We start from the raw sequence: 24985 nt of genomic DNA, 5'->3' as shown, positions 1-24985 counted from the left end.
ATCTGGGGCAGGCTTCCGATCATGTGGGAATGCTCACTGCCACTCTCTTTACTCCCTCGCAAGCTTTCAATCAGTGGCCATTTCCTTCCCTTGGAATTCCCCTCAGGGGACCCTCCAATGTAGCACGCGGAGAAGGGCTGAGCAGCACTTCAAATGAAAAGGCAAAAGGGTGCTTTCAGGAATTCTCAGGTTGCATGCATAATACCTCTCTGCAACTCATTAAGGCAAATAGGGAGAGAGATACCGTATCCAGGAAGGATAGAACTGTCTTTAAAGAGTTGAAAACGAGATCATCCTCGTGCATGGAATACTTGTATTTGCCCGAAGTGCCTCCCAGGCCTAGTAAGGATTCAATAGACTAGCATCCTTTGACCTTTGTTGTTAATCGTATCTGCGTAACACACTCGTCCATGTAGTGTAGTCTACTGATTCCACCCAATATTATTGTGTATTATAGATTAGGTGTGCCTCACTGGCTTCCCGGATGGAAACATCCCTTCTCAACATCTGTAATCCAGTTCCAACTTTTATCAGCCCTGACCAGTAATGATCTGAAGGAAAGACTCACGAGGCTTGCAGGCCAACCACATCTTTATTTATTTATTTATTTATTTATTTATTTATTTATTTATTAAATTTATAGGCCGCCCAATCCCGCAGGACTCTGGGTGGCTTACAAAGCGAAAGAAAAAAAGGAAAAGGAAAAAAAAGGAAAATAAAAAGAAATATTTTAAAATTCACAACACACATACATTCTAGTCGGGGCTGGACCTTTCAATAAGGTCAACAGCCCCAGGCCTGCCGGAACAGCCAGGTTTTAACAGCCTTCCTGAAGGCCGTGAGAGTGGGCAAGGTCCGGACCTCTGGGGGTAGCTGATTCCAAAGGGTCGGAGCAGCCACAGAGAAGGCTCTCCTCCGGGGGCCCGCCAGCCGGACTGACTGGCTGACGGCATCCAAAGGAGGCCCACCCTGTGGGATCTTAGTGGCCGTTGGGAGGTATGTGGCAGTAGGCGGTCTCACAGATACGCTGGTCCTAAGCCATGTAGGGCTTTAAAGGTAATGACCAACACCTTGAATTGCGTCCGGAGACCAATTGGTAGCCAGTGCAGCTCGTGGAGGACAGGTGTCGTGGAGCGGCTGCATTCTGGACAAACTGTAGTCTCCGAACGCTTTTCAAGGGTAGCCCCATGTAGAGCGCATTGCAATAATCTGGTTAACTGTACCATGCCAACCTTTGCTGTGTGAATTTACTGACAATGCCTATTTGGCATTGAACTGTATAGTGGTCAATCATGTTTTAGACTAATACATTGTTGTGAACCTAATCTTATGTTGTGGCTTACCAGCAGCCAGTGGAGCTGGCAGCAGGGTCGGACAGTGAAGAAGTTGGGGAGGAACATGGGCCGGTCTTGGAGGCTGGGAAAGTCTCTGTATCCAAGGCAGAGACGGGGCTGAGGACATCTGGCAGTGATCAGATGCTTATGGAGCTAGACAGCAGTGAGGCAGAGGAACAGCTATTTTATTTTCCAACTAGTGTCCACATCCCTAAAAATCAGGGGGTGATGGTGGATGACAATGCATTTGTGAAGTTAATTTAGGACCTTCCCCTTACTTTAAGAAATGTGTTTCCCAATCATTTTTTGCATCTGAGTTTCTAAAGAAAGAATTCCCAAAGCTACAGAAACTGATATATCAATGTTATGTATGGTTGGATACTAGTGGTATCTGGATTATCCTATTTTAAATTATCACCTATTTGCTGCTAATTTTCTTTATCAAACTGGATAAAAATGTCAGTCATTCGAACGTTTTAAGTCAACTTGATGTGAAAATTGCAATGCTCGTAAGATTCCCATTTTGTCAGATTGACTAAATCTCTGGGTAAGAAACCCTAGACTGATGTATCACCCAAAGGATTATCACCAAGATTAGATACATGGATGTGCTTTACACATTTGATATCTAATAATCAGCATAAACTCATGTAGCCTTGTCGGTACAGCTATGAATGTGTTAAAGAATATTTATGTTCTCTCTGCTTTTATATATACAAATTTATTCTGGAAAGAAAATTGGATTACACATTTCGATGCCGTTGTTTATACTAAATAGCAATTTAAGCCCCCGTAATGTTGAAGTTCAGACTGAGGTCATATAATACACATGGCATCCATTTATAAAAAAAATGAGACATTGCAATGGTGGCATATCGTCTGCTTTCATTTGTGGATTTTTATTCATGGGAATCAGTGTGCTGTTAAAATATATCAACCAGGGATTTACTTTGAACAGATTTTTGAGGAGGTGGGGGAATGAAAGAGACGAGGATATGGTTTGTTTGTTTTTTTAATGTAAATTATTAGAATTAAATAACTAAAATGTCAGCTTAAATCCGAGTTGGATCAATTTATTTATTTATTTATTTTATTTAGTTAGTTAAACTAACTTGTTAGTTACGAATAGAGGAAATGGGTACAAATAAATAGGGACAATAGGACAGGGATGGTAGGCACGCTGGTGCGTTTATGCACGCCCCTTACAGACCTCTTAGGAATAGATGTGAGGTCAACAGTTGGCAGTCTAAGGTTAAAGTTTTGGGGGGTTTGGGAAAGAAACCACAGAGTCATGTAGAGCATTCCAGGCATTGACCACTCTGTTGCTGAAGTCGTACTTTCTGCAATCGAGTTTGGAGCAGTTTACCTTGAGTTTGTATCTATTCAGAGGTAGTATTCAGCAGGTTCTGGTCAGTTCTGGAGAACCAGTAGCGAAAATTTTGAGTAGTTCGGAAAACCGGTAAACACCACCTCTGACTGGCCCCGACCTCATCTATTCTCTGCCTCCTGAGTCCCAGCTGATCAAGAGAGAATGGGGATTTTGAAGTACCCTTCTCCTGCCCACCAAGCCACGCCCACCAAGCCATGCCACGCCCACCAAGTCACACCCACAGGACCCGTAGTAAAAAAAAAATTGAATCTCACCACTGTATCTGTGGTTTGCCCATGTATTATTGCAGTTGAAGCTGAAGTTGTCATTGACAGGTGGAGTGTTGTGGCTGACAATTTTTTGTACTACGCTTATATTTGTAACAACCTAGAACTAGATGTTTGTAAACGTTTTCTGCTGCAGGTTTGAGGGAAGGTTGTTTTTTTTTGTTTTACAGTTTTCATCAGAAGAGGGCAACTACACAAAAATTGTACCATGGAGACATTTTCTCCGAGGAAATTTTCAAAACGGTAAACAAACATGGCTAAAGACATTTCCCCATCCCATCATCCCTGAATTTAATTAAAGGTATAGCCTTTTCTAGAGCTTGTAATTGTCTCAACAACCCAATTGTTCATCGTAGTATATTAGTTACTTTTATATTCCCAGGCTCGTTTTTTTTTTCCCTGCCTCTGGCAGTTGAATATGATCTGGAGCATTCACAAGGGAAATTATAGCACATTAATATGATATCACACTAAGCCTCATATTTAGGTGCAACCTAATTGGATTGTAAATCCATTCGCTGGGAAAAAAAAGTTGGGCAAAACAATTCTCATATTCGTGGAAACTTTTTTTAAAAAAATAAATAAAAATAAAGGGATGCCAGAAAGACGGAGTTTCAAATCCACAATTCCAGCTTGCGCTATTCCTAAAATAATGTGAACTTTTAATAAGGTTTACATTAGCTATATTCTCAGAACCTATTACAACATCCACTAAATCTGCATAGATTGTTGGTCCCAAACTGCATTTGAAGAACATTAGGGATAACAGATGTTCTTAATTAAAATAAATGCTGAATAAGTTGAACGTTTCTCATTGTGCACAGAGAAATGAACAGACTCTTATGATATTGTAGAAGTATCACTATTAAGTGAAGAGACAATAAATGCTAGAGGACAATTATTGGATTTTCCCCCCCACCAACTTCTCAATATCCTATTGATGTTGCCTGTATGAAGGATTATGAATAAATCCTCTGTGTGTGTGTGTGTGTGTGTGTGTGTGTGTTTGCTCAAATGTCATTCCAACACTGTGATGTTTAACACCAGAGGATCCTGGGATAACTAAATTAATCTGGGCTTTAGGTTGGACATTATGCTCTGTGTACCATTCAAGCCTGGTTTAATTATCTACTCTCCATGAAGAAAGTTTTTGAACTGTTACAGATTATTAAACAAAATTTCTGTCCACCGGCAAGGATCAGAGGGAATTCTTTACAGGTGGAGTGGATAAGGTCATCACTAAAGTTTAGAGAGGAAGAAGAAAAGAAAGAGGTAGCAACATTCAAGCGATCTTAGAATCAGGAATGAATAGGAGGGAATTTAAATCTGGAGTTTCTGCAACCTTGGCAGCTTCCAGATGGACAGATTTCAGCTCCCAGAATTCTAACCGGGGAAAGACCTTGGGAGGCATTTCCAGGAGATGCTGCCAAGAGAATTGACAGAAAAGAGACAGCCTAGCCTGCAGCTGTACGGCCGGTGGGATAAGAAACTCAGAAGAGGACCCTTCCTAGTTTCTTGGACTGTAAAGGAGGCAAGGAGAGAGGGACAATTTATTTTCAGAGTTGCAAGATTCCATCACCGTAGTTTTGTCAATAAAGTAGCATTAGCTCATCTGCTTGGATTTCTATTTGGTTGACCCTGCAAGACCAACAGACTTCCCTGGCCTATGATGTTCTAAAGCAGGGGAGTCAAATTCAATTTCATTGATGGCTGTATCAGGACTGTGATTGACCTTGAAGCGCCGGGTGGGCGTGGCCGACTAGGTGGGTGTGAACAACTGGATGGGCATGGCTAGCTTGACTCCACTCCCCAAACTGCTGGCATGTTTGCTCTTTGCAGACCGGACCGAAACTACGCTGGCCTCTTCTCACTGGGCCAAGACTATGTTGACTATCACTGCTTGGGAAGCTATTAGTAGTAGTAAAGCTACTTGTTTTTACTGGCAGTGTCTGAGACTCTATTTGTGTGTTTCTTCTACTAGCAACGTTCCTTCTCTCTAGCTGTACATTCTGCTGAGCTACTTTCTGTCTCCCAACGGAGATACCCCTAACACCTGATCTTCCTTTGTGCTGGGTAGACTGGGCCAAAGCCACGCTGGCCAATTTTTCCTCTTTGTATTGGGTAGACCAGGATAGCCCCACAGGCTGGATCTGACCACATTGCAAGCTGGATCTGGCCCGTGGGCCTTGAGTGTGATACCCCTATTCCAAGGGATGTTCTATTGCTTTTTTGTGGTTTTTGTTGTTTTTTTAATGTTTTTAGTGTTTTTATTGTTTTTTAAAAAAAATGTTTTAGTGTTTTAAGTGTAATATAATTTTTTGGGGGAAATTATAAGATGCCCAAAATCATTGACTGAGATGGGTGGCTAACGAAACTGAATGCATAAATAAATGTAGTCATAACAGAATAACTGAGTTGGAAGGGAAGAGGTCTTCTAGTCCAACCCTCTACTCAAGCAGAGGCCCTATACTATTTCAGTCAAATGATTGTCCAATCTCTTTTTGCAAACCTCTGGTCTTGCAGCACCCACAACTTCCAAGCAAGCTGTTCCACTGATTCATTGTTCTCTCCATCAGGAAACTTCTTCTTGCTTCTAGATTAGTGTTCTGACCTAGGCTTCCCCAAAAAGCACGAGGCAGAGACCTGGTCCTGACAAAACCCCTTTTATTAAACAAATGTGAATTCCTCTCATTCACAATCAGCAAAGGCCTGGCAAACAGTCTTTCAAAGGAGTATTTATGACCACAGACCTTATCTATCTTGGAAAGCTGCCATGTAAATATTTTCCCAAATGCGATGCTATGCAAGGAAAGACTGGGCATAGAGTCTCTGAGATTCATGGACAGATCTTCACACTCCTGAAATGAATCTAACAACCGAATGAACAAATTGTTTCCTGCAAAATCCCACTCCCCTTTTGCTCCTCGTTTATTTCCTTTGGAAGGGGCCATTCGCCGTCCACCTGTAACTTTACTCCCAAGTCTACCCTGATTTCTGAGTTGTTCTTTTCTTCTGGCAGCTCTGCGCATGCGCACACTGGGAAGAGGCTCCAACTGTTCCTCTGCCTCACTGCTGTCTAGCTGTCAGGCACTTGATAACTGCCAGATGGCCTCAGCCCCTGCTCTGCCTCTGTTGCAGAGCCCTCGCCTGAGCCTTCCCCAGCCTCCAGGACTGGCTCATGCTCCTCCCCAACCTCCTCACTGTCCGACTCTCCTGCCAGTTCCGCTGGCCACTGGAGGGCCGTAACACTTGGTTCTCTTTTGATTAGTTTCCATCTGTTGTTTCTTGTTCTGCCTCCAGGTGCTTTGGAAGATAGGTTGCTTCTCACTTTTGTGACAGCCCCTCAAATCTTGGAACACGCTTTCATGTCACCCCACAGTCCTTCTTTTCATTAAACTAGACATACCCAATCGTGTGTATCGTTTAGCTTCCAGTCCCCTAATCATCTTTGTTGCTCTTCTCTGTACTCTTTCTACAGCCTCAACATCCTTGTTCAGAATTTGGGGACCTGAAATCCCTCCATCTGGAAGGGGCAAAATTTGTCAACCACTGAATTCTTATATACATGTAGGGTAGCCACAAAGGAATTTTGTAGGAAACTTCCATATTAGCAGTTCTTTGTCTTCTGGTTGCTACTCTCTAATGTTTATTGATAATTAAGAAGCAGATTGGGATGTCATGTTAACAATAAGTGCCAAGTGTCCTTTTTATCCTTAGCCATGAATATGTAACAGGGATCACTCTCTCCTCTCTACCCTCCAATGATTGTTCCATTTCTGTTGGATGACAAATGGCATCCTTCTCCTTGTAATTTGCCTGTAGGGTTAAATGACTTTATTATTATTAATGAGTCATTGCTCCAGCTGCCCAGAAATGAAGGAAATAAAAAACATAAGAGACTGAAGTCTAAGTAATTACCAGCCTAATTATTACCTTTCCAATTTCATTTATCTGGTAGATCAGAAGGCTGTCAAACATCCTGTTCAGGAAGAAGAAAAAAATACCCGTCCAAAAATCTGTTCATTATTTTATACCTACCCAGACAGATTAATACTCCACTAAAGAGATAACTAGAATGAATGAGCTAGAATAAATTCAAATGATCAAAGCTTAGGTTATAAGCACCCTATTCAAATGCATAATGTACATTTGAAGCTGAATTTTCCATAGATTCCTTGTTCTGATTTATAATGTATATAATACATTGAACTATGAGCCATTTACATTTTAGCAGTTTGTTGAATAAATCCAGCCTTCTGGAATTGGTTGATTGGTCAGTGTTTTATGGAAAGTCAAAACCTGGTTTAAGTAACAATGTGATCATTGCATAAAGATGTTCTGTCTGTCTATAATCTATCTATCTATCTATCTATCTATCTATCTATCTATCTATCTATCTATCTATCTATCTATCTATCTATCTATCTATCATCTATCTATCTTTCATGGTTATGGTGAGACTTGAACTCAATGGTTTCATGCTTTCTACTCTGGTGCCTAAAGAGTGTCTTGAATTATCGGCAGAAACTATTTCACGGGTACAACTAGAAATAGTAGTAATAGCAACAACTTACAGTCAATTACACCCCACCCCACCATCCTCTTGACCCAATATTATTCTGGGATATTATGGGAAGAGAACACACAAAGAAGGTGCAAGTTATTTAGAGAAAATTCTGAAAAGTGACATTTTTTTTAATATCCAAGGGACAAAATAAAAATGTCTTACTATGAAATTTCAGATGCAAAGGGCCAAGAATATGACTAGGCATTAGCCATGTCCTTATGTCATAAGTCTAAGGGATGTGGTGGCTCAGTGGCTAAGATGCTGAGCTTGTAGATCAGAAAGGTCGACAGTTCGGCAGTTTGAATCCCTAGCGCTGCGTAACGGAGTGAGCTCCCGTGACTTGTCCCAGCTTCTGCCAACCTAGCAGTTTGAAAGCACATAAAATAGGAACCACCTTTGGTGGGAAGGTAACAGGGTTCCGTGCACCTTTGGCATTTAGTCATGCCGGCCACATGACCATGGAGACGTCTTCAGACAGTGCTGGTTCTTCGGCTTTGAAACGGAGATTCCTGTCTTCCTGTGAGAAACTAGATATATTGACTACCTGAATTTTTAAATACTAATTTTGTGTCACCTTCAACAAGACATTCAAGATGAAGGTGCCCTTTTCACAATGCTTGAATATGTTAAATTTCTTTAATCTCACAGTAGTAATGTACAATTATCCTGATCAAATGAGGGAGGCAGTTATCGTAGTCCTATCTAACATATGCACTTTTATTACTTAGACACAGTTTGCATTTCTTCTGCTTTTTTTATTGAAAATAAATCCAGAGACAATTTTCTTCCGTACAGATTTCGTTTTTCCTCTAGTTAGTCATTGATACATTTTAGAATGAGCTTATTTTTCAGCCATCTATTCACCTTTTCAAAACTTATTCTCTGCATAAAAGGCAAGCTCAGATTACATTATGATGTAAAATGCAGTTGTGTCCCTAATGGAGGGCTTGGCTGTCTCAAGAAAAAGGGGTTTAGAAAAACAAAATGATGCTTTTTCATTCTTATAATGAGTATAAAGATAGTACGCAGGAATACAAATATACCGCCTAATGTTAGGAAAGCAAATGAAGCAGTGGAAAATATTTTAGGAGAGAGACATGTTACACCTGAAACTCATCCCATGTAGGTGACAGCACTTCTTAAACAAATTAAAATTCTCATCAGCATATATATGAAATATCTAATTAATAGTCTAGTCCTTTTCAATAGACCAAGTATATTATCTTGAAGAATATTGTTGCTGTTTCCATGTTTATTTTATTGCCATAATTTCAGCTTTCCCTTTATTTAATTTGCAACCAATAATATAATATACTGATTAGATTTCCCTGTCCCAGTGCTGCATTTTAAACATCTGTTACAGTAGGTATTAGAGGGTTGAAAAATGATGCACAGAAATGCTCACAGCCTTCAAAGCTCAGTTAAAAACCAACATTTACATGGAGATATCTCACAAAGGAGGCTCATGGAATCCTTACCAGAGTCCTAAGGGTGGCCCTTATCTCAAACATGGAGTTCTATGTGAACAAGGCACTATGCTTTGGGGCATGGTTGAGGCAGTTGATTAATGCAATGTAATGCAAGGTACTGTGTGGATGACCTTGGGAGACAAGAGAAAGATCTGCAGACTAGACAACAAATAGATAAGAGGTGACTGAGTCTGCAAGAGGAAAAGGGACATGGCAAAGATCTCAGCAGGGACACTCCCTAGTTTATTTGAATGTAAATATTTGAGGGACGGACTCTTACTGTCACTTTATAATAACATTACATCTGGTACTTCTCACAGTGCTGTCCTAACAACATTATGGGCCCTGGGCAAAGCAGTGTACTGGGGCCCCTATGACAACTACTCACAGGAATAAAAATGTGTGTGTCTCTCTCTCTCTGTATGTGTGTGTGTGTTCCAGCATAACACTGCAATGTCGTGAGCAATTTCAGCTAAACTTGGTACACAGATGACTTACTCTCTCTTACTGTGGGGGGTAAGACATGCCTCTCAGGGTGTGTGTTCTGTTACAATACAGCCTTCAAATGGCTTCTACTGTACAGTGCAGTGGAATTGCCATGGAATGGCCAGTACTCCACAAGGGGGCTCTGTCTGGTAAGGGGGGGGGGGGAAATCCAACATTAGAAATTACATTTGGTCCGGACATTTTCCCCCTATAAATAAATACCTGGGCAGAGCCGGGTTATCAGCACTAGTGGTCAATAAAATTAAACATATATTTATTTTATTGGCACTTCCAACAAAATCGGTGTTGAAACATTAAAAACATGCTGTGCAGCAGCAACTAATCAACATGATAAGCATTTGAACAAGACACTTCTTGAAAAACACAACAATATTCAGTCAGCCATACAGTTGCTGTATTTATAGGATACAAAGTGCATTGAAGGGTTAACATACACCGATTAGTATGGGGCTCTTATTCTCGTGGGTCACATGGGCAAATGCACATCACCATGTGTTAAGGCAGCCCTGAGTGTGCTTCCTGGACGTAAACATCCAATTGCAAGTGTAGGAAGCTTCTTCTATTCAGTCAGAACAGGGCTGGGCTAGTTAAAGCAGTTATGGCACTAAATAGAGTAGGAGGTGAATGGAAGGTTTTACTTGTAGGCACAAAAAACCCTGGTTTGAAGCATGTAAGGGCACAAATTACATCCAGTTCCTTAAAGCATCTTTAGCTGTTGGGCAATCCCTGAAACACCAATAGCACTTAAACCTATATACTGTTCTGTAGTGCTTTACAGCCTTCTCTAAGTGTTTTACAAAGTCAGCATATTCCCCCTGCCCTTCGAGAATCCGGGTCCTTATTTTACTAAACTCAGAAGGATAGAAGGCCAAGTCAACCTTAAGCCTGGTGAGATTCGAACTGCCAGATTGTGGGCAGAATTAGCCTGCAATACTCCATTCTGACCACTGCGCCACCACAGCTTCAGTTCCATTTCTTTATTTTCTTTATTCCAAACGCTTCAATGCTCCTCCACCTTTCATTTAGTTTACAGTAGTAACATCCCATGGATAGCATTACCGTAAATGCTCTCATTATCAAATACGATAAATGATACATACAATCAACTTCATTTGTCCTACAGTCATAAAACACACAGTATCTTTTACAACCTCCTAACAACAACTCAGGTGTATCTCTTACTCTGCCATTCGGTTAAGAACTTGGAGCCAGACCTGATAACTCATGCCCTTCCTTGGTTCAAAGTGGCATCTTACCTTTAAATCAAGAGCTCTATTTTCGATGTTCCCATTGCATTCAAAGACAGGGCAGAATCAGGGCAAGCAGAGTTGAGTCATGTTGTCTCTGTGAATCTCAATTCTCTTGTTTTTCGATAGTATATTAATTCATACAAATACGGTCATGGCATAAAGACACAAAACTCTAGTATGAGTGATTTGCTTTGCCAAAGAGTTGACATAGATCAATATTTTACAAGCACGAATCTCAGAAATCTGCCCCATGTATGGGAATGAAGTGTCTGAAAAGTTGCAGGTATCAATCTTGGTGTAAAAATCCCAGACCGGATGTCTACAAAAAGAATTCTTAGTGAAAAATGACTATAAGCATTGAGAAACATTATTTGGGGCATAAGGTGAACCTTCTCCCATTACACTGAAGGTAACAGAGAGTAGTTTATATTCAGATGAAGCAAAAAAAAAGGTTTTTTTGTATGGGTAGGTTTTAATTCATGACATGTAAAGCTAGAAGTGATGATGTGCCCACTAACAGAGTTCGTGGCATTAGCTAAGTAATCGGGCTGACCTAAATTGATTTTTTAATGGGAATCTAAAGTTGCAAAGGGTCGTGGTGGCTCAGTGGCTAAGATGCTGAGCTTGTCGATCAGGAAGGTCGGCAGTTCAGTGGTTCGAATCCCCTAGTGTCACGTAACGGAGTGAGTTCCCGTTAGTTGTCCCAGCTTCTGCCAACCTAGCAGTTTGAAAGCACGTAAAAAAATGCAAGTAGAAAAATAGGGACCACTTTGGTGAGAAGGTAACAGCGTTCCATGCGCCTTTGGCATTTAGTCATGCTGGCCACATGACCACAGAGAAGTCTTCGGACAGTGCTGGCTCTTTGGCTTTGAAACGGAGATGAGCACCGACCTTTAGAGTCAGGAACGACTAGCATACTGTATATATGTGAGGGAAACCTTTACCTTTAATATTGCTTTATTGTCTTCAGAAATCATCTAAGAAAATAAAATGGTGGATGAATATATGTCATAAATGTGTTCACTTTCAAATATACAGTATGTCTAATGTATATGTGATTGAGATTTATTACCCAAGTGGATGGCTGGATGAGAATGCACATAACAATAGTTCCAAGCTTTCAAATATTTTTGTTCCAGAATATCTGGATGTATGATCTCTTGCCAGGGGTTCCCTGGGTCTAATCAGCTTTGAGGCATGGTTGCAACAGCCAATTAATGGATGAATTATTCTTTCTGGAAACTTTTATGATGGGAAAGAAGTGGGTTTTGTCTTGGAAAGCCCTATCTGAGATGCTAGTTCTTATTTTTCCAGTCTATCTTTTCCACTAATGTTGTGCGATGTGATTAAGCAGCCTAATATGCAAAAGAGAATTGAAACTCCTCCAACGAGTTTATGAGAATTAAAATGCACTTTCCATTAATAAGTTTGATCTGCTGACCTCTACTAACTATGCATGAATGCATGAGCCTTTTTTTATGGGATTTTCAAGGTTTTAGCTGGAGGACAGAAGTGCTGTCCTTCCTTGCATTCCTTTCACTTTTACTTTTTATTCCTTTTTTTGTCTTTTTTTTTTTTTGAGAGGGTAGCAATAATTGAAAAAAATCACATGACAATAAAAACTAGAAAACTCGCCAGTTCAGATATGTGCCACTCATATATTCCCGCATTTGGAATTGACACATTTTTTTTTATTTTTTTGTAGAAAAACTTTTAAGAGCCTTTTTGTAACAATATAATAGCGTATTTTGAAAGCTTAATTGAAGTCAACATTTTTTTCCCCATTGTCGTGTGGCTTAATGAAGTGCTTTGAGCTTTCTTTCAAGGCTTAAATAAGTTCTAAAACAAATCTGGGGGAAAAAAAGCATAATTGCCTCTGAAACCACAAAGCAAGTCCGGAAGGCCTTAATTTCAGATCACAGAATCTAAGTATAATTTTTTGGTATAAAAAGATGTTTGCTTTAATTTCAAGAAACCCCCCCTCCCTCCCCTCATTAAAAAGTGATAGGGGACCAAATCTGAGAGATTGTGAATCATCGGAAGAGAAAGTGAGAAATTCCATGGATAGTTACTAAAATTGCAGCAATCAGGGAAACCACAAAAAAATGAGTATTAAAAAACCTCCCACATCCAAGTGTTGTCGCTATTTCATTTCTTTTAGAAATTCAGCATAGGATTGTCAACATTCTTTGATGACCACTGAAATAACTTTTATCTTTTGTTAGAAATTTTCTTTACCCTTTCAAATGTTTCTATTACATGTTTATTCTACAAAAAAAACCCCACTGGAATATAAAAAAAACAACTTGAAACAATTGATGCTATTTGGGGAAACACTGTCTTGGGTGGGAAGATATTTTTTTTTTCAATGTTCAAATTAAGAGATTTCAACTATGGAAAATCTTGGCTGAGTTGCTATCAAACTGAGTTTCTGAGTTTATTTTTTGAATAAACCAATTTTTTTTTTCCTTCTGAGATTCCCTGCAGAATCCCTGGAAATTTTCCTACTGTTACCTTGGTTAAATTGAATTTTTTTATTAAAAGCCTGCACGTGTCTACTGGGGCCTCAATCATGAAACCACATGGCCAATTTCTAGTGAACAAATAAATAATGAAACTTTAAAGAGTATTCCACTGTGTAATTGGTATTGATGGATTCTTAAATGCTTGGTTAATGAAGGGATGGAATCACACCACTGGTTGAGGCAGGGGTGGGCTTCAAAATTTTTTGCAAGGGGTTCTCTGCTCAGTTGCTGGATGGGCATGGTCAGCCTCCTGCACCACAGTGTATATGTGTGTGGGGGGTGTTGCCCTCCCCATGCTCCGGAGCAGAGGTGGGTTCCTACCAGTTCGCACCTATTCGGTAGAACCAGTTTGTCAAATCTACCGAACCGGTTAGGAGAGGTTCCACCAATGGACCCAGAAAGCAGGCCACACCTGCAGAAGAGGTTCCAAAATTTTTTGAAACCCACCACTGCTCCGGAGGCTTTTTCTTGAGCCTCTGGGAAGGTGAAAATGGCTTCCCGGGTTTCTGGGGGCTGGAAACAGTGTTGGCTGTGTTGGCTTTTTGGCAGCTGCATCTTTTGTGCCGATGACTTGATTGTGTTTCAAATATGATAGTCCTTTGGGTTGAAAGAAGACACAGCGTTGTATAGTTCATCTGTGGACATGGAGGTGATAGCAGTTCCAATCTGGAAGTGTGAAGTCTAGCACAATGGAGGCCCTAGAAGTCCATTATTTTAGACATTGTGGGCCTTAACGGTTTTCTCTAAGTTTTTGGCAGTGCCTGTGTTCAAAGCTTCATAGCACAAGGCTCACCATAAGGTTCTGTCACAGCTGCATCTTCTTGGCTGAATTTCACAATGGCATAGGGTTTTTTTCACAGTGTTTTTGAAGACCTTGTGTGGTTGACCTTATAGTGCAACATAGGGATCAAGAGGACATGTTGCCCAAAAGGAAGCAAAAATAATGATGAGGTTGCCTTATATTTCCAGTATTCAAGATCTTGGAAGCATTCCCTTCTCACCATGATTCTCTCTCCAAGTCTGTGAAAACTTCCTCATTCTTCTGTTTTGCTTTCTGTCCCACAGAATGTTGGACTAGATACAGAATTCAGTTGGGCAAAGGTTCCTTGACTGAGGATGGAGAAATTGCATTATTATGAGAGCCATAGAGCTATCACGGTCATTTCTGGGAATGAAGCATGGGGACACATTAATTCGCTCCTCCATCTCATCTGGACTTCAGTCATTCTGTTTTACTTTCTTTCCTTTTTTTGCTGAGAAGAGAGTAAAGGGATGAGAATTAGGTCTGTAGGAAGTAGCATGAATTTTCACTAGGGAAGAACTTTACCCTACATATCCTGTTTTCCTGAAAATAAGACCTCCCCAGATAATAAGCCCAATTGGGCTTTTGAGTGTATGCACCAAAATAAACCCTCCCCAAAAATAAGCCCTCCTCTAAAATATTTAAATGCATGCGCAGCAGGTCCCCACCATTCCAGAATGCAGCCGCGTGAGCAATTGTGGGTACACCTCGGTACACCCACGTTACACCTATCCTCCGCGAGCTGCACTGGTTACCGATCAGTCTCCGGATACACTTCAAAGTGCTAGTCGTAACTTATAAAGCCCTTCATGGTATTGGACCTGGGTACTTGAGAGACCGCCTGCTGCCAATTACCTCCCAAAGACCCATTAGATCACACAGGGTCAGCCTCCTCCAGGTTCCGTCCACCAGCCAATCCCATCTGGCTACCACCCGGGGGAGGGCCTTCTCTGTGGCAGCTCCGGCCCTTTGGAACGAACTCCCCGCAGAGATTTGGACCCTCACCTCTCTCCAGGCCTTCCGGAAAGCCGTCAAAACCTGGCTGTGCCGGCAGGCCTGGGGTTGACGAATTCCCCTCCCCTCTCGACCTGTGTGGCTGTTGTGATTCTTGGTTATTTTAATTATTTGTATTGTGTTCTATGTTCCCTTCCCCCCCTTGAGTTGTTCGCCGCCCTGAGTCCCTCTCGGAAAAGGGCGGCATACAAATAAAATAAATCTAAATCTAAATCTAATTTCCTGAGGGGAAGGGGGAAACGTGTGCCACATGTGCCTGCCATCCACAGAGAACATCCTCGCAGAGGCCGCTCCCTCAAACCCTAGCTACCACGCCCCTTCTCTTGGTGGCGGTCGCAAAAAGAGCAGCAGACCCAGTGACGATAGGGCTGACAAGAGTGTGACAGAAACAGAGACAGAACTTCTGGCCCTCTCTGGATCAGCTGATCTGCAGGCCGCGGGCCGAGGTTAAGGGGCCTCCTGCACCTCAAAAATAATAAGACCTCCCTGAAAATAAGGCCAAGTGCTTATTGCAGGGATCCAAAGAAAATAAGACCCTGTCGTATTTTCAGAGAAACACGGTAGGAGACACAGTTTCTTCCATAGTCAAAGCCAAGAGTCAAAAGATATTTGTTGATGTTTTCTTCACAGGCTCTTCACATTTTTAACAGCTTTTGCAAACACCTGGGCACGCCTGCAGGGGAATATTATCACACTGCCAGTTCACCCTGACCAAGAATTCTGTTGACTCTGTATTGTAAAACTTTTGTCAAGCTCCATCATGAAGATACAATTTTTATCAGTTTTCTTATACATCCCTGAGTGCTTTCGACTCAGGCATGTATACCATATGTATGCAAACTGCTTGAAAGTTTTATAATGGTGAGCTAATATAATAGCTTTCTCCATGGGAAATACATTAAACCACCTTTTGTAACAAGGCCATTTCAATTATGGTTCAAGTTACTAGAAGGAACTCTTAGAAATGTCCTTGTTGATATTTGATTTTTTTAAATGGCCCTTTATATTAAAAAAAAAAAATTGTCTCATTTTGAAACTAAAAGTCACAGTGCCGTAACTGGATATGGGCTTGTTAAATAAAAGAAGGTCTCCATCAATGTTTTAGGTTGGAGCAGTTCAAAAGTGAGGCAGCTAATTAAATATTAAATGAAAGTCGTTGTTATTTATACCTACAATCAAATGAAATACGCCATCTTTTTACTGATGCTTCTGCTACTGTAGGGCCTAGGATTATGCATCAAATTATCTGGAGAAAAAAAAGTGGAACCATTCATTACCCTTGCTGATTTAAATATTTAAAGATTCAAGAGGAAAGAAATGTTTTTCATGTTATCCCCAAAGGGGATTCTAAGTAAAAATTCCAAGAAATTCACTCTTATGCTATTCCTAGAAGAAGAGGAAAAAAAAATTAACTGTGTTGTTCAGTGGTACAAAGAAAAGGCATTAGAGGTTATATTAATTGAACACACCCTTTTGAACGAAGAATGTATTTTTCCCCTTAATAGAAATCCAAATCAATTGTCTTGTGTTTGTATGTGTGTGTGTGTACATGTTCTTGCTAATAAGCCAAACAGTTAACAGTATTCTACTTGTGTTGATGATTAAAGAGCAACGAAGCTTTGAAACTTTTAATCACAATCCTACATTCCCCCCCTCAAATGTATTTAAACCTATATCGAAACCCTAAAATATTCATAGCAATCTGCTCCCCAAGGTCTTTTATTATTCAAACCCCCTTCCAATAGAAAAAAGAAAGCACCCTAGTAGAGTATATTATAATAGTGATAATTTTAAGAGATTCCTTGTATAAAAGTGTCAAGGAACTGACCTCATTAAAGAAAACCGACTTACACTAACAGACGATTCCTACAGTACTTTGTTCTTCGTTGTTACCGTCATTCTGGGTCTCTTACAAAGCTAAAGCTGCTCAAATTATGAGACCCAAGTGACTATTTGAGACCACCAGGGGTAATTCCAGGCCCTAATTTTCTCACATTAGACCTTACTTCCTGCCTAGTCAGAAATACAACCTCTAGCAAACCACCAATACATTTGGTATTAGCTATTGGCCAACGCGAGCCATTTAAGCTTGTTGTCAGCATCATTTGAATAAGTTTCCACTGAGACGATGACGTTACAAGGCACCTACTATAGCTATTAAATAAGAAATGTTTCCGCAACCGAAAAACACTTCTCGCGGTCCACAGAATGAGGCTGACCCTGCTAGCTAGCTAGTCATATATGTACTGTTTTGGGAAAATACCAGTGGTGGGATTCAAATAATTTAACAACCGGTTCTCTGCCCTAATGATCAGCAGGGTAGGTGGGGCTTGGTGGTCATGTGACTGGGTGGGCATGGCCAACTCAACATCACTCACGTTGATGGTCGCTTCACCTTAGCTGTTACAATGTAATAAGGGTTAACCAGAAAGGCAGTTTCTATAAGCAGGGCAATAAAGATTAGGCTAGAAACAACACCAGAATGTTTCCTTCCTGCCTTCCTTACAGGATTAGCCCTGTAAAGTGGAAAAAAACAAAAGGAGATTTCTTCCAACAACCGGTTCTCCGAACTGCTTAGAAAGTTACCAACCGGTTCTCCCGAATAGGTGTGAACTGGCTGAATCCCACTACTGGAAAATACCCTGTTCCCCCTAAAATAAGACCTAACCAGAAAATAAGTCCTAGCATGATTTTTCAGGATGCTTATAATATAAGCCCTACCCCAACAATAAGCCCCAGTTAAGATTGTCAGCCAGAGGGATGCATTTAGTTACCATATTTCCCTGAAAAATAAAACTTGACTGGGGAAAAAAAGCCCTAATGCATCTTTTGGAGCAAAAATTAATATAAGACCCGATCTTATATTTGGGGAAATATGGGTATGGGGAGAAAAAAAAAATCAAACAGAATATTGGGGCACAATGATGGAAATTTCCTTAATGGGATACTATTTTAAGAGTGTGTCATAGATTATTGTAAACTCCCATTCAGGAGTATAAGTAATCTGTCAACTCCTAAAGTTGTCCTGTTTAGGAAATGGAGGGAGCGCATTCTGTGCGTACCTTCGGCTAGAGTCATATCTCCATTACTTCAGCAGACCTGGGAGGGGTACACTCATTGGGGAATGTGATTTATGACACAGACTGAGAGGAGGGAAGGAACAGGGGTAAAGTTCAGCTGCAATTCAAATAAGGCTCAGACCTGACTGCAAAAATGCCTTGCCAAAACAAATGCTGCTAATAAACAATTAATTCTCTTTTGAAATTTGGCTCAGGACTCATGAATCAATTAGGGCATTTTTTTGGAAACCTGACAAGAGTCCTCAACTCACAGCAGTACATTTAGTGAGTGTTCGGAGTTACCATGACACTGCAAAAAGTGACTTATGGCCATTTTTCACACTTACGAGCATTGCAGCATCCCCGTGGTGATGTGATTTATATCTGGATGCTTGAGAACTGGTTCATATTTACAATGGTCGTAGTGTCCTTGGGTCACACCATTATTATTTTGCAAACTTCTGAAAAGTAAAGTCAATGGGGAAGCCCGATTCATTTCACAACCATGTTAATAATTAACAACTGCAATGATCCACCTAACCAATGTGGCCAGAAAAAGTTGTAAAATGGGGGAAAATTCACTTTACAAATTTCTCACTTAGCAACAGAAATTCTAGGCTCAATTATGGCTGTAAGTTGAGTAAGTAGAATTGAGTTGAGCTGAGCCACCTCCAGCACCCTCGCAGTGATATAGGTGGCAAATAAAATTTAAAAAGATAAAGAAATACATCCCCTTCTGGTTTTATTTTGGTCAAGACTTGGATAGACTTCAATTAAACCAGCACCGACTGTCCCAAACTCTGGTCTTCAAATAATGTTGGTTTTGTTTAAAATTGATTAGGAAAAGAAGCGAGGGTATAAATTCAGATTGCGAACATCTGAACATTAATTGTTCTCTACAAAACAAGATCAACACTCATTCTGGTGACATGTAAATCACTTATAAGAAAAATAGAATCAAAGGCATGATGCAGGGGTGGGTTCCTGCTGGTTCTAACCTCTTCTATAGAAGAGGTTCCACAAATCTACCGTGACGTTTAGAACCGATTCCAGCTCCCTCCCCCAACCTGTCCGCATATCATCAAGATGAAGAGCGAGAGGAGGAATTCTGGGAGTTGAAGTCCACAAGTCTTAAATCTGTCAAGTTTGAATACCCCTGGGGGTTTTTTTTCTAAAGGGTTAGGGGTGCAAGGGTCTTGTAACTTGACAGCTTTAAAACTTGTGTGCTTCAAATGCCAGAGTTTCTGAGCCAACATTTTGGTTGCTAAGCAAGAGCGTTGTTAAGTGAGTTTCACCACATTTTACAAGTTGGCCACACCCACCCAGTCACATGACTGGCAAGCCGCTCCCGCCCGGTCACATAGCCGGCAAGCCACTCCCATAAAATAGGCCACATACAGAAGAGGTTCTAAAAAAATTTGAAACCCACCACTGGCATGATGGTATTGTTGAGTTTAAGACATGTAGCGTTTCCCCATTCCAGTACAACCCCAGACTATGGCAGGTTGGCTTACAGGTCATTCCTTGACTTATTACCATCTGTTTAATTAACAGTTCCAAGTTACCATGGCCTGAGAAAAAGTTACAATCCATTCCCAAAGTTACGGGTATTGCACTCCACTGCAGCCAACTGATCGCAGTTTGGGCCCTTGGCAATGGGCTGGTATTTACAACCGTTGCAGCAATGTGGTGTAAGTGGTGATTGTAACTTAACCACATTCCCAGCCATCTTCTGACAAGCAGCATCAATTGGAGCAGCTAGATTCAGCTAATGATGACATGATTCACTTAATGACTATAGGTTGTAACAGTGGTGGGTTCAGTTGGAACGGGACCGGCGGCGTCCTTGTGCACGTGCGCAGTTCACGCATGCGTCTTAGCGCCTGCGCGATGCTCCAGCTGCTCACGGAGACTCACGCAGGCGCTGTATGTGCCATCCAGCTGCTCGCGGAGAATCGCGCAGGGGCTGTATGTGCCATGCGCCTGTGTGGAAGCGCAGAAGCCTTCAAAGACCGGTAAGGAGCGCAGGCGGGCGGGTGGGCCCTTTGCTGTTCCCGGAAGTTATTTACTTCCGGGTTCGCCGACCAACCGGTTCGCGGGGACCGCCGTGAAGTGGTTGAAACCCACTCCTGGGTTGTAAGCTGCTTAGAGTCACGTCTAGGTGAGATGGATGGTATATGAGTTTAATAAATGAAAGAAAAAATGCCATGAAATTGAGTCCAGTTATGTGATAACTCCTTTAAAAAAAACCAATTGCTTAGTGACCAAAATTCTGGTCTCAAAATTATGGTGATTTAAAGGGTTGAATATGGGACAGAGAGGAACTATGTAATATAATCTAAGAAAGGGAGGAGAGATAATAAGTTGGTTCATAATTGCTGTTAAGAAGATCAGACATCGCTTCTTTAATTATTGTTTCTTTTTTTCTTTCTTTATTCGTACTCCGTCTCACACTTTTTCTTTTATCTTTTTTTTTCTTAACTCTCCTTTTTATGTAACTTCTTATGTTTATCTTTTATTCATGGCAAAAAAAAAAACCTTCAGTAAAGATTATACATAAAAAGAAAATAAAAAAAATAAGATTGAAAGTTAGTAACTTTTTAGGCTTTCAGAACCGTCTTATCGTTGCTACTGAAGACTTCGATTTTTTCAGGCCTATTTACCTTATTGATCTAAAGTATGGTAAAATCAAAGTGTAAATGTTGGTGTAGTGGTCTTCTAGCAGCTAGCGGAGCTGGCAGCAGAGTTGGACAGTGGGGAGGTTGGGAGGAACATGGGCCAGTCCTGGAGGCTGGGGAAGGCTCAGACGAGGCTCTGTGTTGAAAGCAGAGAAGGGAACGAGGCCATCTGACAGTTCTCAGCTGCCTTTGGAGCTAAACAGCAGTGAGGCAGAGGAACAGGTGGAGCCTGTTCCCAGTGTACAGATGCACAGAGTTGCCAGAAGACAAGAACAGCTAATAAATCAGGTTGACTTGGGAGTAAAGCCACAGGTGGATGGTAAATGGCCCCTCCCATAGGAAATAAAAGAGGAGCAAAAGGGGAGTGGGCTTTTGCCGGAAACAATTCATTCGTTCATTCATTTCAGGAGTGTGAAGATCTGTCCGTGAATCCCAGAGACTCTGTGCCCAGTCTTTCCTTCCATAGCACTGCATTTGGAAAATATTTACATGGCAGCTTTCCAAGCTAGGTAAAATCCGTGGTCATAACTTCATTTTTGAAAGACTGTTTACCAAGCCTTTGCTGAATGTGAATGAGAGGAATTCACATTCATTTAATAAAAGGGGTTTTGTCGGGACCAGGAATCTGCTTCGTGCTTTTTGGAGAAGCCTAGGTCAGAACAGTTGTTCACAATGAATTGAAAAGTCCAGGAGGCAGCAAATACGTAAATATTGAGGTTGGATCAGGAGATAAGATGGCAAGCTATTCCACTGGTTAATTGTCTTCACTGTTAGGAAGTTTCTCCTTAAGTCCAGGTTGCTTCTCTCTTTGATAAGTTTCCAACCATTGTGTCAGCGTTCCTAGTATCATGTAGAATTAAATCAGAGTCCAAGGCAAAACAATCCTTTTGGTTCCAATTTAATAAAGCAGACATCTTAGGCACATCTGTGTTAATCCCAATACTGGAAATGACATCAGAATTCCTCCAAGTTAAAAGTTCATGATCTTGTCCCCACACCCATAATCCATCACATGGTCCAATCTTCTTCTTCCACGCTGGCATCCACACCCAGCTGCTTCCCGCCAGGTGTCAAAGAACACGGAGACAAAGGATGACCTTGGCTTCTAGTAAAGAATGAAAAACAATACATTCCACAATCCTACTCCTGTGTATTCCCCCCTCCCATCAACTATACTAAAGAAACAGCATAATGAAATAAGAGAAAGTGTGGCAGGCCAAAATTCTAAAAGGAACATAAATGCAGGCCTGACACATTGTTTCTTGTCCTGCCTTCGGGTGCTTTTGTAGAATAATATGACCCCCTCTTCTTTGGGGCAGCCCTTCAAATAAAGGAAGACTGCTATCATGTCACTCGTAATTCTTCTTTTCTTTAGACTAGTCAAACCCAAATCCTGCACAATCAAGTTCCTACAATTATTCGGTGTTCTCTCAAGCCTGAATTCGATTGGTTAGTTTTCAAACGCTTTAGCTTATTTCTCAGCTTCTGAAACTCCCATCCCCCCCGCCCCCTACATATCCTACCTGGAGTAGAAGAAGGGGCAAATCTTAGCACAGGAGGTAGAAGTTTTTATCCCAACTTGCATTGCATAATTCAACATTCTTAAATCAATATACAAACCTTCTTTGAAGCGTGCGATGCCAAAAGATCCATACCAAAATGCATATATGAGGGGAAGGTGTGGATATTAGTAAAAAAAAAAAATGATTTGGGGGGAAACACAAACACCCACTCGTACGTTCAGAGACACAAAAAACAGCACCAAGGTGTGTTCAGTTAGTGAAACGGTTTTCACCCTGTTGTTTCTATATGGGAGACAATATCATTTTAATTTGGTGGCAGAATTGCTATTCCAGAAAGGTAAGCAGGCAACGAATAACAGGATAACAAAACTTGGTAAGGGAGCAGGGAAGAGAAGTAGATTATGCACCAAAAGAAAGAAGATGCATTACACAGCAGATACTAAAGATACCGTATTTGGTGAATATTCATAGAGGCTCATCCCCACTTCTCATGTTAGTGTCAGCCAGGTGTTGATGAATGTGATTTCAATGCTGCTTATTTCACTGTTCAAAAAGGTAATATTTCATACCACTGAGTCTTTACTTCTTTCCCCTCAGTACAGCAACACTTTTTGCATTCCAATTATACCTGATGGCAACTAATATACGCTAATAAAATAAGCTGAGGTTTGAAACCTTGCCTCCCCCCTTTTCCCTAAATGCAGAAACTAGAAAGTGTCCCATCTTTGCAATCTGTTCCTCAAATTAGCTCTGTTAATTCGGTTCTTTATGGTGCTCTTACTTCAATCATTCAAGAACAGTCATTCATTTATTTATTACTTTCTGGCCTGCTGAATTTGTATGCTGGTCCAGTCCAGCTACTCGGAGTAGCTAAAATATTACTAAGGCTTTGTTGTCTAAAGCAGGAATCAGGTGCCTTTAAGGTGTCCTCTCAAAGCTCTTAATAATGGGCCAGGATCCATTTACAAATGACTCAAGCAGTTCAGAACAAAACACTTTGGGAAAACACTGGTTCTCACTGGTTCAAGGTTGACTCAGCCTTCCATCCTTCCTGCTTAGAGAGGGTTGTGAAGCACAGACTTATATACTGTGAAGTGTATACGTCTAAGTGCTATTGCTAACTCTGCCCACTGCTAGGAGTTTGATTCTCACTGGTTCAAGATTGACTCAGCCTTCCATCCTTCCTGCTTAGAGAGGGTTGTGAAGCACAGTCTTATATACTGTGAAGTGTATAAGTCTAAGTGCTATTGCTAACTCTGCCCACTGCGAGGAGTTTGATTCTCACTGGTTCAAGATTGACTCAGCCTTCCATCCTTCCTGCTTAGAGAGGGTTGTGAAGCACAGTCTTATATACTGTGAAGTGTATAAGTCTAAGTGCTATTGCTAACTCTGCCCACTGCTAGGAGTTTGATCCTCACTGGTTCAAGGTTGACTCAACCTTCCATCCTTCTGAGATGGGTAAAATAAGGACCCAGATTGTTGGGGGCAATGGGCTGACTCCGTAAACTCACTTAGAGAAGGTTGCAAAGCACTGTGAAGTGGTATATGAGTCTAAGTGCTATTGCTATTTCTACCCTAAGCCAGCCTCTTTGCTCTTTTTCAAGTAAAACCATGTTGTACTTTGAATATACCAGAGGAAGTGGTTGTTTTCCTTGATGCCTAACCTTCTCGTTCTCTCTCTTTCCTTGAAGCTATTGAGGTGAACCTCCAAAAGGCTCTCGCCGAAGCTTCTGAAACCTGCACGCAGGAATGCCTCATCCTTGGCCATTCTGACAATTGCTGGATGCCTCCTTCGTTGACACAGTACCAGCAATCCAATCCCCCTTTGCCAGCTTTTGGCTTCCAGCAGGGATGGGTGCGAGGAGCCATCTCGGAAGGAAGACACACCCTCGGGCGGGCCAGTTCCAAGGAGGATACAGAGAAAGGCCAAGGGGGACCGAAGCCTCAGTTCTACAATGCCTGCGATAAACTCTGCACCACGGAAGACACGCTCAAACTCATCCCCCTGGCAAATTTCATACCTCCTGCCCAGGCCGTGCCTGCCTCTGGAAGCAGCACCACTCTGATCCATGAGCACCAGCTATAAAAGGCATATCTTGACAAAGCAAAAGGCTATTTTGGGCTTTAAACGTGTGAGTGTACATAGTCACAGCTTAACACGATTTTTATTTGTATGCAAAGCTCCTTAGGTTTGTGGCTATTGATGTATATAGAATTCCGAACCCAAGCTGAAAAGGCTGAGTTCTTAACAATAAGAGTTGGAAGGAAATTCAGCTTCCTCACTCAGAAACAATTATGCAAACAAACATCACAAAAAGAAAAGTAAAAAAAACAAAAAAAACCCCAACCAACCACAAAGGAATATTGGCAAGAGAAACAAAAGTGTGTGATTTCCTCCCCACCACCCCAAGAGTTGCTGTCATCAGATGTTAAAGAGTTGGTCTCCTGGGGTAGAAATGGAATTATGTTTGGGAGTGAGGTCTACTGCATGATGACGAAAGAGAGAAAATGTCAGAATGGCTTTTTTGTTTTGTTTTGTTTTCAAGTCATCCAGTCATCTTGTACATGATACAAGCAAACTATTTATTAGCATATACTATG

At 41.2% G+C, this 24985-nt stretch overlaps 1 protein-coding gene across 1 annotated transcript in view; it reads left to right on the top strand.

The window, feature by feature from the left end:
• Positions 1 to 24662, top strand: part of PCDH11X (protocadherin 11 X-linked) — a 747920-nt gene extending 723258 nt beyond the window's left edge. Inside the window, exon 9 of the mRNA XM_032228039.1 lies at positions 24076 to 24662. Within this exon, the coding sequence (XP_032083930.1) occupies positions 24076 to 24470 (395 nt within the window). The 3' untranslated portion in view covers positions 24471 to 24662. The remainder of the gene's footprint in view (positions 1 to 24075) is intronic.
• Positions 24663 to 24985: the final 323 nt, after the last annotated feature.

The sequence above is a fragment of the Thamnophis elegans genome, chromosome 12, assembly GCF_009769535.1.
Source record: "Thamnophis elegans isolate rThaEle1 chromosome 12, rThaEle1.pri, whole genome shotgun sequence".
In the NCBI taxonomy this organism is placed as follows: domain Eukaryota; kingdom Metazoa; phylum Chordata; class Lepidosauria; order Squamata; family Colubridae; genus Thamnophis; species Thamnophis elegans.
The sequence above is the reverse complement of the archived record's forward strand: the minus strand, read 5'-3'. Positions and strand labels throughout refer to the sequence as shown.